The sequence below is a fragment of the Carassius auratus genome, chromosome 16 (assembly GCF_003368295.1).
Source record: "Carassius auratus strain Wakin chromosome 16, ASM336829v1, whole genome shotgun sequence".
In the NCBI taxonomy this organism is placed as follows: domain Eukaryota; kingdom Metazoa; phylum Chordata; class Actinopteri; order Cypriniformes; family Cyprinidae; genus Carassius; species Carassius auratus.
In genome coordinates, this window is record NC_039258.1 from 2985953 (window position 1) to 3001346 (window position 15394).

The following is a 15394-nucleotide window of genomic DNA, read 5'->3' on the forward strand; positions in this document are numbered from 1 at the left end:
TTTTTTTATGTGTTAATATATAACAAGTAAATAAGTCATGTCCACTGATGCATGCAAATAGTGCTCATATAATGCACAGATCAAAAGGGTCAAAGCCTAATAATATGTATTGCTTTATTTTTAAAGTGCAACATTTAAAGTGCAACATTAAAGTGCAACACTTTAGTTTGTCGTTCCACGTGATGTCATGCAGTACAATGATAATGTTTCGTGTCGTTACAGCTAATCTACCCGTGTCCCGCCTGAAGGCGTGCTTCGTTTCTCCCGCACTTTCTGGGAAGTGCTTCATTTCCAGTTTCAGTTTTTCAACAGATAAAACCTGAAATTCCAGATGTCTGTGTGGTGAGGAACCTCTATAGACGCCTCTTATGGGTGTAGGCCAACAGCAGAAAACAGGAAGGTGTTGATAAGACACTCCAAAGTTCAGCGGCACACCTGAGGAGCGCTAGATGGACAGCCAGGTACAGACTCTGTCACTGCACGAAGAATGACCCACCGAATGACTAAATGGGATTTTTCTAATTTGTGGATATGAGATTTCTAGGAAAGGTCTGGTGGAAATAATGAAAGGACTGTGTTTCTGACAATTGGATCTTTATTGGAAGCTTCTCAATTGGAGATATTTTCACTTGGTTGGATATGTGTCCTCTGAGAGTTACCGTTTTCTTGCTCTGCTTTACAGGTGAGTGATAAGAATCCATGTATTTCTTTAAACATATATTTTCAATAATTTTTTTAAAGTACTTTTTTTTGTGGTTGTTGTTGTTTTTTTTTTTGTTTTTTTTTAAACTTATTATTATTTTTTTTAATGACAAGGCTATATTATTTATATAGCACATTTCGTACACAGTTGTAATTCAAAGTGCTTTTCATAAAATGAATGAAAATAATAATGAAGAAAAATAATTACAAGAATAAAACAAGCAATTTTAAAACTTTTAAAATTATTACAAAATTTACTCATTTAAAATGAATTTAAAACAGTTAGAAAATGATTTTACATAAAATAAAATAAAAAAAACAGTGAAAATATAGTGCAATCAGTTCGGACATAGCACAGTGCTCATTCAATAAATGCACAGCTAAACAGATGCGTTTTGAGTCTAGATTTAAATGTGACTAGTGTTTTAGCACATCTGATCTCTTCTGGAAGCTGATTCCAGCTGCGGGCAGCATAGTAACTAAAGGCAGACTCCCCTTGTTTTGTGTGAACCCTTGGTATTTCTAACTGACTTGATCCTAGTGATCTGAGTGCTAGGTTTATATTCAGTGAACATATCTGCAATATATTTCAGTCCTAGGTCATTTAGTGACTTACATACGAGTAAAAGTACTTTAAAATCAATCCTAAATGTAACTGGAAGCCAGTGTAAGGACCTGAGGACTGGTGTGATATGCTCAGATTTTCTGGTTCTGGATGAGCTGCAGCTGTCTAATGGTCTTTTTGGGAAGGCCGGTGAGGAGCCCATTACAATAGTCCACCCTGCTGGTGATAAAGGCATGAACAAGTTTCTCCAAGTCTTGACTGGAAACAAAACATCTAATTCTTGCAATGTTTTTTAGATGATAGTATGCTGATTTAGTTACTGCTTTGACATGACTACTGAAACTAAGGTCTGTCTCCAGAATCACAACAAGATTCCTGACTTGATTTTTAGTTGTTTGACCACTAGAGTCAAGGTATGCATTCTCCTTTGTTTCCAAATGCAATGACTTCAGTTTTTTCCTTGTTTAACTGAAGAACGTTCTTGCACATCCAACTATTAATTTCATCAATGCATTGGCAGAGGGAGTCAATGAGGCTGTAGTCATTTGGAGAAAAGGCTAGGTAAATCTGGGTATCATCAGCATAGCTGTGATAGGCAATTTGGTTCTTTATCATTATTTGACTTAGTGGAAGCATATACAGGCTAAACAAGAGCGGTGCAAGAATTGAGCCTTGTGGGACTCCGCATGTCATGGACGTCCACTTAGACTTATGCTCTCCTTTACTCACATAATAGCCTCTCCTATCTAAGTATGACCTGAACCATTTGAGTACCATCCCAGAAAGCCCGACCCAGTTTTCCAGTCTCTCTAGTAGTATGTTATGATCGACAGTGTCAAACGCAGCATTGAGATCTAGCAATACCAACAAAATGACAATGAAATTATATTTTTATTTTTATATTGTTCAGAAACTGTAGGCCATAAATATTATTCTTACTGACAACAAAAATATTTCCTTTGTATTTCTTTATATTTATATATATATATATATATATATATATATATATATATATATATATATATATATGTGTGTGTGTGTGTGTGTGTGTGTGTGTGTGTGTGTTATTTATATATATGCTGTTTATATATTTTTCAAAACTAAAAATAATTAAAAATAAAGTTTTACTTAATTTTTACATGATTTATTATTATTATTATACAGTCAACATTACAATAGAATATGTGTTTGTGACAATCAGCCGAGATTATTATGATTAAATAAAACATTTAAAATATTGAAAGAGGCATTTATTGAATTAATTAATTAATCAATAAAACTTAAAAGAATTTCAGTCAATATAAATAAAATATAATGAAAATAAATAAAACAGCTACTGTAGCTGCCAAGGCAACGTTTAACTTGATACATTAATGACGAAAATAAAAAGATAGACATTTAAAAATATATATAAAAAGATAAAAATGAACAAACCTTAATATTAAAAAGAACAGAGAATATAAAAATTAAAATATTAAAAATTATTATTATAAACTGTAAAAGTATCATTGACACTTAAGTACAATTTAAGTTAAATGTAAATTTTGGTGGCTGAATTTGAATATTCATCATGTGTGAATCTTTTTCTGTAAACAAAAAGACTTGTAGATAAACTTTAGATAGAGATAGTTTATAGAAGGCATCAGTATGTGATTTACATGCGTTTAATTGTGCATGTCATGTCATGCTGTACACGATCACGGATAAACTACTGTACTTCAGTTTACACCTTGTATTATGTTTCTGTTTCTAATCAAATTACACCCCGCTTGGCAAGATTTATTTACACATTAAAACCTATTTTATTCACATTCGCTCTGAGTGTTACTTTTCACCATCTGTAGAGGTCGATCTCTTTACATGAGTAACACTTTGGTGTATCTGGAGCCGTTCAGTTTTCCTCAAGGAAGATCCAAACGTGCAGAGATTGTATATTCATCCAGTCTTATAATCAATGGAGAACCATGTGGTTCAACATCATCTCGCTATCAGACACTCGTCAGACTCTGTCCAAGGAAAGTTGGTCGAGAAGAAAGTTTGAAAGAAGCCCTGAGGTTTAAAGGTGTTATATATATTTATTGATTGCAGATTTGAGTGGGTTTGGGATGCTGCTCAGAAGGATGCTGTTTCCTCTGCTGGTAGTGTTTCAAACGATCATCTGAAGAGTCAAGCGCTTGGAGCTCAAAGACGGCATCGTTCTTCAACAGAGGACCTTCTGTATAAAATAGTGATTTGCAGTGTTGGGGAAAGTTACTTTTAAAAGTAATGCAATACAATGTTGCATTACTCCCTAAAAAAAGTTACTTTTGCATTTCTTTTTATCATCTGGGCATGGCTTACTTATTTTTAAATTTATATTTTTGGCAAATGTAAAGGCCCTTTCGCACCAAAAGTGAAATGAGCAACCTTCAGTCATTCTGGATTGCATGAAGCATAGAATGCAGGAGAAGAAAGTTCAACACAAGAAAGAAAGAAAGAAAGAAAAAATAAAGCTTATTAATATGGTTGAATTGGATCATCGAAGGTCAACAGCAAAGATATTGCATAATAAAATGTGATTAAATGCATAAAAAGATATTTGTGTTATGTAATACCTTTACCGTATTTTTCGGACTATAAGTCGCACCTGAGTATAAGTCAGATCAGTCCAAAAAAACATCATGACGAGGAAAAAACCATATATAAGTCGAACCGGACTATAAGTCGCATTTATTTAGAACCAAGAACCAAGAGAAAAAAAACATTACCGTCTCCAGCCATGAGAGGGCGCTCTATGTGTTCAGTGTAGACTACAGGAGACCTGAGTAGCATAGAGTGCCCTCTGGCGGCTGGAGACGGTAATGTTTTCTCTTAGTTAATTTCTCTTGGTTCATGTCAAATTAATTTTGATAAATAAGTCGCACCTGACTATAAGTCGCAGGACCAGCCAAACTATGAAAAAAATGCGACTTATAGTCCGAAAAATACGGTAATTATTGCAGGTTTGCATTCATGTTGAGGAGTAGTCTAGAACTACATCAGCATCATTTTAATTTAGAAAACACTTGAGGACAGGAGAGCTGTCAGTCAATAAATGGGAAAAGAAAGTAACTTGCGTTACTTTATTTGAAAAAGTAACTCCGATATTTAATTGTTACTTAAAAAGTAATGCGTTACTTTATTAGTTACTTGAAAAAGTAATCTGATTACATTACTCGCATTGCTCCATGAACGTTTCGTTTAATTTGAACAAATCTTTAATATAACTCGGGAACATCAAGTCGTCTCATCGAGGGAAATTATTAGTTTACCTCTTGAGTCTTTGTTTGTATTTATCACATAACGTAATGATTGCCCTCCAAACAAGTGTTTATATTAAGATAATACATTAAATAATATAGTATGAAACACCAATTTGCAATATAAAGCATCAAAAGGAGCAGTTTTGTCCAGCTAAAAATAGCTAGAAGCCAATGAGACCGAAAGCAAGACCCATAGAATTTACAAATGTCCTCGTCCATCTTTACGTGAAGAATAAGGTGGATATGGTGTTAAAAAATAAACGAGAGAAAAGATGAGATAACAACGGTTGCGTTTTATCTGAAATCAAAAAGATGAGGAACATTCTCTTACTGTTTCTATCAGGAACTATTTTTTTAGCGAAAGGGAGACATTTATTGCATTCAATTTTTAAAAAGTAACATGTCAATATGTAAATTTTGGGTTTTAATAATTGTATTGTGTGGTAACCGTTTTATAAAAGCAATAATTGGTACTAATGCCATGCTGTATTATGAGTAAGTCACGAGTCTTATTTCTTTATGCTGTTGTAACCGCATAAATGGAAAACCCCATCCGAGGGACGAAGTTTCCACTTCGCTTTTAGACCAAAGACATTCAGACCCGAACATCATTAGTTGATTTATATATAACTAACACAATGGAAGATGTTGACAGACCTCTAAACCCATCTCGCCTTTATTGTTCTGTCTTGCAGGTTGCTGGGGTCAGAGCTGTAATCGCACAAAGGCTTATTTTGAGTCCAGGAATTTCTTCAGCGTTCTCCATTGGGATCCCGTTGATGTTCTGGGTCAAACGCTTCTTTACAGCATCCAGTATAACCTGTAAGTGTCAGAGATGAGAGCAAAACAGGCCTGGACCATGGGTTTAATGCTTTCCTCTCAGGTTTTCTGTGAATAACACTGTGTAGTCTGTGACTTTGGTGAAGGACACGCTGTGGTCAGCCGGCTGTGATTTGCCTTGGCCCCGAATCTTCCGCACCAGTCACAGTTACGCTTTACAGAGAAACTGATGGGAGAAATAAATGTGATGGGAACGGAGGAAGCAGCAGTGCATGCTGGGAGGGTCAGGGAGGCAGACAGCAGATGATGGGATGAGAGAAGAAAGCTTCAGAAGCTCCAGATAATCCCACATCAGTCCGACCTCTTAACCTCTCCACACTGGAGCTTTTGAGCTCTGAATGGTTTCCATATGCTTTTCGTTTCTTATTTTTGCTCCGTTATACAGTAGTAGATATATGATTACAGCAAAATAGTATCTTTATAAGCTTTTGTAAAACATATATGATCACAGATATGCATCATATATAGAGAAATATATATATATATATATATATATATATATATATAAATAATTTATTATTTGTATAGAATAATTTAGAATTTTTTATTTAATATTTTTATATAAATTATTTTTTGTTATAATATTTTATAATTATATGTTTTTCATTAATTTTTTATATAAATTATTTTAAAGTTGATTTTAATAATAATTGTAAAATGTATTTAATTAAATAACATCTTTTTATATAAAATATTTTCTTTTTTATATTTTATATCTAAACTTTTTTTCTATAAGTGCATTTTTATATTGGCTATAAATAAGTTATTTTTAATTTAAAAAATCATATTAACTGCTTTTTATTTTACATGTAATTGAAGAATTTCGACGAAATCCGTTTTTCCACATTAAGGTCATTGCACTGAGAATTTGCGTTCATTGACGCAAATGCGTTTATTGACTTTATGACTTAATATAATTATAACTTGAGTTGTTCCAAAGATATCATTGAGCATGCAATATCAGTTACACGTGATGTGAGATATGCACACAGTAAACAGGGTGTGTGTAATGACGTACTAGAGGAAGAGCAGGAGAACTAGTTTAGGCTAAATGGAATCTGGCCAGTCTGCTCAATTTGAAAGAGTTTCTGTTTGCATTCACTGCGACTATGATTAAACAAGATCTGCATTGAATTGGTGTTGATTCATATCCTACAGAGAATGTGTAAGACTGAGGTCTGTTCTGTTGCAGTTATGGGAAACCGTATGAACCAGTGACGTGGTGTCAGAACATCTCCACTCCTGTTTGTGACATGACGGATGTGATGACCCATGTGATGAGCGACGTGACCTCTAAATATCATGCCAAGGTCACGGCCGGTGGACAGTGCTTGGGAGAAGTGATCTTCACTCCGTTTTGGGAAAGTGAGTCATTTTGGACTCAAATTATGTTTGTGGTCAAGCTAAAGGGATAGTTCGCAAAAAATAATAATAATAAATGTGCTGTTAATATATTCACTCTCGGGTGAGTCCTAAAATGCAAGTCAATGGCTACCGTCAAAAAACACATGAGGCAGCAAAATTAATCCCAGTGGCTCCTTTTGAGGTCTTATGAAGCGAAACAATCAGTCTGTGCAAGAAACTAAACATTATTTACATTGGTTGTCAGTTCAAGAATTACTCCTTAATCACGTATTAACATAACATAAACATAACATGAACATAATTCACAAAAATACGGGAGTGACAAACGCATTTACAGTGTGTACGGAAACTGAACGGCTAGTTATTAATGACGTTTTTTGAACGTGCATCAGAAATGTGTCTTCGTCTGTATGTGAGATGCAAAAAAAATAATAATAACAATGAAAGAAATCTTAATCTTAGCATATTTTGACATGGGGCTAGTTGTGTCAGTGTTGCCAGAAAAACAACAACAAACACTAAAGCAGCAAAAAAGTAATATATCTCATATCCACAACAGACCGCTTTATTAACACCATAAAGTGCATGGCTTTATGAGCTAAGGCCAAACAACATGCCTAAAAGTGCTTGTGAATATGAGGACATGGCAACACTACAAAAAAAAAAGGACCTTCTAAAGCAGCCTCCAATGCATAAAAAAAAACACAGCATGTCTATTAACCTTAGATTAGTTCAAATCAACACACAAAAAAGAGTCTTAGGCCATAAAATTGAAAATGTTATTATGGTTACAAAACTGAAACTTATAGTGTGTACATGGCCTGTTTTGAACCGGTTCTTTGTGGGGAACTAGATGAACCAGTTCAAATCAGATCAAATCAAAACTCACTTTCAGACGCCTGACAGTCCCTACAAGTGAAAATATATATATATATCAGATCCTGTGATGAATGAACGGATTCAGCGCTCCAGTTTCTCAAGGAACGGTTCTAGACTTCAGCCAAATTCAAGTTCGAATCCCCCCACCTTGAAACAAAAATGATTCCTAATAATTTTATTCATGCAAAATATCATTTTAGATTTGTGGATATTTACTTGGTAACAGTCAAAAGTTTGGACACATTTTTATGTTTTCGAAAGAAGTCGCTTATGATCACAAAGTCTGCATTTATTTGATCAGAAATACAGAAAGGACTATACTATTGCGAAGCTTTAAATAATAGTGTTCTTTTTTACCTTACTTTTCTGTGTCATAGATGAATTTTTTGCATCATTTCAATTCATCATATTAATATTAATGTCTTTAAAAAAACAACAACAACTAGTCCATTGAATTTGGAGAACTTCTTAAAACAAGAAAGTTTTTCTAAACTAGTATAAATTATTGTCTTAAAGTCCAAACTGAGCATGAAAAACCATGATGCTTACACAGTTTGCAGATTACTGTTTGTTCTTATTTTTCTGAAAACAAGACAATAATTTTAACTTGTCTATAAAATCCTTCTTGATTTTTTTTTTTTTTTTAGATATCTTAGCTGCAAACATGACAAAAATGTAAGAAAGAAAAGCAGTTTTTGCAGTGTAATTCAAATATCTGATAAAGTTAATCTCTAAAAGTTAATGCTGTATCATGTTGGAAATATCCCCTACACCAAACCCAACCCTAAACATACCTGATAGTGTCAATAAATGCAAAAGTGATAGAAAAATGCATTCGTTGATGCATGTTTCGTTGAATCGTAGTTTCACAAAAATCTAGGCATGTTTTTCCGATGAGCCTATGTTGTGCGATTACGTAAACCAACTAGTGATTCAAAAACCATTGCGAAACAAAATAAAAATGGTTCAAAGGATCATTTCACAGAAAAGAATCCAATTTCCTCTGAGTTACAGGTGATAATGATGTAAATAATGTTTCGTTTCTTGCACCGACTGATTGTTTCACTTCATAAGACCTCAAAATATCGTGAGGAGCCACTAAGGGGTTAATTTTGTGTGCTTTTTTGACTCGCTTGAATTTTATTAACCACCAAGGACCACGGTTTCAGTTTAAAAAATCTTCTCTACCTTTCTGCTAATCTTGGATGGCCCGAGGCGGAGTAAATTAACCCGTTAATTCTCATTTTCTGCGTCCCTTCACAAAACAGCAAACATTATAAACTGGTCTCTGTTCTGCTTTTCGGTTTCAGCCACATTCGCAGCTCCGCAGTGGTCAGTAACATCAAACCAAACCCATCTGAACGTGACGGTTTCGCCGCCGATGGCCGCTTGGAACCGCTCCATCGAGAATATCGGCTTTTGGGGAAAAAGTTTCCCGAGATCGTCCGTGAAGTACACAGTTCGTCTGACACATCCCGAGTCACTGGCTGGAAAGGTTACTATTCCTAATTCCTAATTCCACTTTATTGTACTTCAAAGCAGTTCTCTATGTATTAGTAGCTCACATGTGTGGAAACGTGTGAATTGTGTCTTTCTGCAGGTGTTTGAGGACACGTCTCGCTCTGTGTTGATTTGGCTTCAGGAGACAGACGTGCAGTACTGTGGTGAAGTGTTTTATACGCTCACACACCCCGGTCTGTCCAGTCCCAGTGAAAACACTTCCTTCTGTGTGACGCTCTCAGGTAACTCAACAGTCTGTGCTTTGATTGAAGTGTAGATAACTCGCCCACATTACTATAACTCAATCTGAACACCCATCATTTCGGAAAACAATTCATGCTTTCAATGTTTATCGTTTTCCTTTGTTAATACCCAAACTAAATATTCAATTTTTTAATTATTTTTTTATTTTTTTATTTATAATTTTTAGAGCTTATTTGATTATTATTTATTTATTAATTTTTGTATTTTCTTAGACAATAATGTATAGTATAGAATGCTAAATAATGATAGCAAATATGTCATTTTTATTTACTTATCATATATATCATGTAACAGAAAATGTGCACTATATACAATTGTCAACTACTTATTTGTGTATTCATTTTATTATTTTTGTATTGATTTATTTTCCTAGACATAAATCGCCAGTATATTTAATGCAAATTTATGTTAGCAAATGAGACAAAGTTGCTGAAAATTTATTAAAACCTATTTCTCAGTTCTATTTATTTATTCATTTATTTATTTTCCATTCATTCAGTCTTATTTTATTTATTTATTTATTTATTCATTCACTTATTTTTCATTCATTCACTCTTATTTTATTTTATTTTATTTTATTTATTTATTTTTTTATTCATTTATTTATTTTTCATTCATTCACTCTTATTTTATTTATTTATTTATTTTTTATGTATGTATTTATGTATTTTTTTATTTTTTTATTTAGTTAGTTAGTTAGTTATTTAGTTAGTTAATACATTTTTATTTAATGATCTATTTGTATTTTTTATTTTTATTATTTTTTTTTTTTACATAAACGGCCACAGTGTATATAATGCCAAATTATGAAAGCATTTGAGACAAAATTGCTGAAAGTAAATATTAAACAATTTCACAGTGTTTACTATTATATAACAAAAAAAAGTGCATTATATACAATTGCCAACAGATTATCTGTTTGTTTTTGTTCGTGTTTTTTTTTTTTTTTTTTACTGATTTATTTTCTTAAACATTATTGGTCAGTACATGAGGCAAATTACTGACAGCAATTGAGACAAAGTTGTTGAAATTAGTCATTTATTAATCATTATATGCAATTGCCAAGTGACACCAGCCTGAACTTTATATCAATCTGCAATGTCTGTGTCTTTCAGCACCTAATTCCTGGCTTCATATATTAATATGGCCTGGTCTGCTTGCTCTGCTGCTGCTGATCTTCCTACCCATCATGCTTTGCCAGCTGTCAGTAAACAGAAAGAGCTCCTTACCGAAAGTGCTGGTAAGTGATTGTGTCATATTCGCTGTGGGGAATTCCAGCTGAACATATCTAGAATGGGCTCCAGTCTTACCGGCAGTGAAAATCCTGTTTGACAAGAGCGTCACGTTTCTCTTTAAACTCCTGAAGGAATGCGTCTTATCTGCACATTGCTCTCGGCAACACAAAATGAGTTTATCATGTCGATTACGATAAGCACAAACATCTGCTGCCAGATCAACAGTCACGGATTGTCCTTGGAGCTCTTCTGCACTTTCACAGATTATTTACCGTTTTTGATTTCGTGATATTTTTAGAAGTCTTATCCGTTCGTGATGTGAAAAGATAAATCATGCATGTTGATATTTGCTCAGGTTCTTGTGTAACCTTGCGTAGTTTGTGTTAATTAATAAAGTCAATATTTGGCTTCACAAAACGTCTTCATGTGGATTAGGACTCATTTGATGAATCAATTCTGCTTTATTCTGTTTCAAATACATAAAATCTACTATCAAATATAATCGAAGTCAGGGATTTCCAAACATTTTTGTCAGCTAAATATCTGACCTACTGTATTTACTTTAAGTAGAATAAATATTTAATTTAAATTAATAAATATTATAATAAATATTAATAACTTAACAGCACAACATGTTGGTTAATGTTCACATGACATGCATTGACCACATTTTATTCATTTATTTCGATTTGTTTTATTTTACAATTATTTATTTTAATTTGAAATGTTTCGTTTAATTGGTTTTTTGGTGTTTTGGTTGTTTTTGTATTTTTTTGGGAAAGTTTATTATTCAATTAGTTTGTAGTGTTTTAATCGTTTTTTTATTTTGCAGTGACATATTTTAATTCAACGTTTTTCTGATTTAATTAATTTGTAATTTTTTTATTTTATTTAAATTTTAAAACACGTCATTTAAATTTTATTTAATTGATTTAATCGACTTTTAGTAGGTGTTTAACTTTTTATTTTGATTTTACATTTTATGATTTAATTAATGTGCAGTGAGTGTTTTATTTAGATATTTATGTTTTTTCCCAGTTTTTTTTTTCTGATTTAATAGATTTTATTTCCATTTGCTTTTATTTTTTTGATTATTTATTTTAATGTGATATTTTATGGTTCAGTTGATTTTTAGTTAATGTTTTTAAATTTAGATCAAAATTTTAAGCTTATTTTATTCTTATTTTTTAATTTGGCATTTTTGATGATTCAAGTGGTTTTTAGTAAGTATTTTATTTGAAAGTTTTTATTATTATTATTATTATTATTAGCTTTTCATCACCTCACAATTTGGGAAACAGTTTACCTGGGATAAACTAGTGTCCCAACAATTTATAAAAAAATATATAAATATATATCCAAAATTTCCGATAGGCTCATAAACTCTCTCCTCTCTCTGTAAAACAGATCCTGGAAAAGAACAGCGTTCCTGCGTTATGTTCATATCCCAGAGAAGACATCTTTAAACTGGAAGTGTGGTCCGGATTTGATAAAAAGCTTGAACCACTGTCTATTTTTCCTCCGCCGGCGTCAGGGATCAAGGTTAAAGATGATTATGCATCCCAGGATTGGACACGCGATCAACCAGACGTCCCAATCCAGAACAGTTCAGAGTCGTCTGTGCACTACAGCATGATTGTGCCTCTCCAGATCTCCATCGAACCATCATCTGATGCCACAACGGATGAAACCCACTCGGATTCATTTGGTCCAGAGTTGATTTCGAGCTTTTTAATAGGCCATCCAGACACTGAAAACAGCAGTGGGCCACTGGTGGTACCGGTTAGACCCACTAAAAATGGTGCACTAGAGTTTCACAATTGTTTATTCCAGTGTGACAGTGGTCAAAACTCTCCAGAAGCTTCCCAGGACTCAGAAGGTTTATCTGGAGAACAGACTCCTTTACTATCTGACCTAGTTCAGAAGGACTCCAGGTGTAGCTCTTCCTACAGGCCTGTACACGTTTCTGACGCTGTGACGTCAAACTACAGGCAAAACTGGCTCCCAGGGATTCCTCTGGAGGGACAACAAGACCAGAGGACTTATGTTAGGAGGACAGACCACCTCCAGGACTCAACTGAACCGGATGAGGACTTCATAGATGAAGAGGAACTTAGAGTTGGTGTGATCTTTCTGGAGAAGTGGATGGTGGAGACGCAGGGATTGACTTTGCCTTGCAACTAAACGGTGGAGCTTCTTGCTCTTCTCAATGCTCATCTTAATACATCCATGCATGACAAAAAAAATGTTTTTAGATATTCATCTGTTGGGTTCAATGCATCAGGTAGTTGCATAGGAAGTGGCGCACATTTGAGAGTTCATCACTTAAAAGTCTTTACGTATGAAATCAACCAAATTCAGAAACCTCCCCAGCTAAAATGCTTGATTTTGGTTTTTTTTGTTTCTGAAAGAGAAACATTAATCGTGATGAAAGCCAACATATTATGTGCCATAGATTCGTTTTTACTGATTAATCCATTATTTTGTCAAAATGACCATTCACCTGAGATTTGGAGCCATATTATAGGTGGGAAAAATGACTTTAGAAAAATGGCAGCTACGTCATGTTAATATTACACAGAGATTGCTAGGTCTTTTAGTAAAATTCGTTGATTTAAGGAATCTTTGTTGCATTATGTGTCAAAGGTGACCAATCAAAAATGGGAAAAATGCACTTTTTGTGATTTTCTTTCAAAGTTGGCATGCCTGAAACTCAAGAAATGTTAAAGATATCTTAATGTTAGTTTAGATGTTGCTTGTTAAGAAAGGTTTATTTTGTAATCTTAATTTTTAAGACCAAGTATGCTTCAGTTGAAGAGATATTTGGGTCTCAATTTGGCTCCATGAGTAATTTGTTTTAACTCTACACAGTAAAAGCAGTCAAAAACCTAATGCAAATACAAAATAGTGGATTACAGAGTAAATGTTAATCCATAGCATGTACTATTTTGGCCTTCTTTCACATTTATGTGATTCTCTCAACAGAAAGTAAATTATAAAAGATTAACCAAAATGATCCTAAAGGGAATTTTTAAAAGTAATGAGTGTTTTTGACTGAAACTAAGCTTATCTGTAGCATTGCCATTTTCACAAGTGCTATACCACTTGTTTGTCAATATGTCTCTGTTTTAACTTATTTGACTATTTAATTAATTCAGAATGAATGAGTCAAAATGCTGACAAACCTGAAATACATGTTGGAATTGCTGTGTTGTTGCATTTCCAGAAACATTTTTACAACATTGTAAATACATGATAGATGCTCTTCACTATATGTTGATGTGTTATTTTCTATGCTTACCTTGTAAACCACTTTGGGCAACTTAGTTGTGTTTATATAGTGCTATTTAAAGATAGCAAGAAAGAATAATGTGAAGGTTAGCATGAAATACCATTCAAAACTTCTTATGCATTTTTTAGGGAAACAAGATATTCAAGAAACGTTTGCATATCTGTTTATAATTAGATTGATGGCTCAGTTGGACTGAAAAGAGTTCATGTAAACACTTCAACAGATCTGAATGAAATAATAGACATGGCATGTATTAGGCAAAAAATTAGGCATGGAAAAGCTTGAATTAAACTATATTCTCAATCTGAGTAAAAAATACATTTTGCATATGCACAGTGATAGGCCTACATGAAATAAACATGCAACATGCAATGAACTGCAACATTTATGGTTGATGAATATGATTTTTCAGAATCTGAGATCAGATTGGATTCATTCTGAATGATAAAAAATGATAAAAATACCAAATGAGAAAAAAAAAATGTCATGCAACTTTGATAAGTTTGTTTTGATTTGATCATAAATATTTAATAGCATGCAGTAATGAAACAATTACAGTAAGAAAGCGAACGAGGCTCATTTTGATTTCATGCCGACTTTTATAAAACATTTTAACAACAACTTTGAAAGGTTCGGTTTTATTTCATTGTGCGGCTCTAAACCAACAATGACAGACCTGGAAGGCGTGTCTGAAAAAAACGCTGGAAATTTCCACACTCGTGAATTACATATTTGCATAGCAGACAAAAGACTCTCATGTTCCTTGGAGTCGGAGTGAAAGGCTTCATGGGGATTTTACAGTCTGCAGCTATGAGGAAATGTATTAGGTGCTGCGAAATACCTCAGAAACACTGACAAAAGCTCTTTGTTATGGAGGAAACAAGGCGAAGTCACTGCAGTAATTCAGTCACTTTGCAGTAAGGCACTAATTCCTGTAATTTCTGTCATTATGGTGAAAGAAAATCAGGGGAAACAACACTAGTGTTAATCTTCCCTAATCTTATGGCAAGCTTTACTGACACTTGATCCTTGAACATGTCAATTATGTGATTTAATTAATCTACTGTTCCTCTCATAAAAAGTTTTTTTCTTTTATTTTAAAATACCTGTGTTCTTCACTTTAGTTTTTGACGAGTCATTGTGAATATTACAGTATATTGGTTCTCTACTGTATTTTATTTATTGTAAATTATGCTTAGTTTTTCCAGAAACATCACCAGTTTTGCAGCACAGATCTCGTCCACATTTTAAAGACTGTACAGAAGGTCAGAGTCATTTTCATCGCACACTCATAAACCGTTCACAGTGATAATATAAGAAAATGATTAGCTAAAGGTGACAAAGGTACTCTGCTGTTGCGTGACAAGACAGGTCACCTTTCACCTGGAAAACAGAAGGGAAAGTAAATGCAATGCTGTTCAAAAGTTTGGGTTTAGTACGATTTTTAATATAAAAAACTACAAAATCATGC

At 33.5% G+C, this 15394-nt stretch overlaps 1 protein-coding gene across 1 annotated transcript; it reads left to right on the forward strand.

Annotated features, from left to right (window-relative positions):
- The first annotated feature begins 256 nt into the window (after nucleotides 1-256).
- LOC113115754 (uncharacterized) lies at nucleotides 257-13309 on the forward strand. Its single transcript, XM_026283335.1, has 7 exons — nucleotides 257-682; nucleotides 5244-5370; nucleotides 6581-6753; nucleotides 8943-9127; nucleotides 9233-9374; nucleotides 10512-10636; nucleotides 12039-13309. Exons 1-7 carry the CDS (start codon nucleotides 640-642, stop codon nucleotides 12813-12815), a joined length of 1572 nt encoding a protein of 523 aa, XP_026139120.1. The 5' UTR covers nucleotides 257-639; the 3' UTR covers nucleotides 12816-13309.
- Nucleotides 13310-15394: the final 2085 nt, after the last annotated feature.

What these genes read in the sequence shown, in the direction of transcription:
- LOC113115754 (XM_026283335.1), top strand. Translation starts at nt 640, where the DNA reads ATGTGTCCTCTGAGAGTTACCGTTTTCTTGCTCTGCTTTACAG. An exon ending in TTTCTTGCTCTGCTTTACAG is followed by an intron (nt 683 to 5,243) that starts GTGAGTGATAAG and finishes TCTGTCTTGCAG; the next exon opens with GTTGCTGGGGTCAGAGCTGT. An exon ending in CTTCTGTGTGACGCTCTCAG is followed by an intron (nt 9,375 to 10,511) that starts GTAACTCAACAG and finishes TGTGTCTTTCAG; the next exon opens with CACCTAATTCCTGGCTTCAT.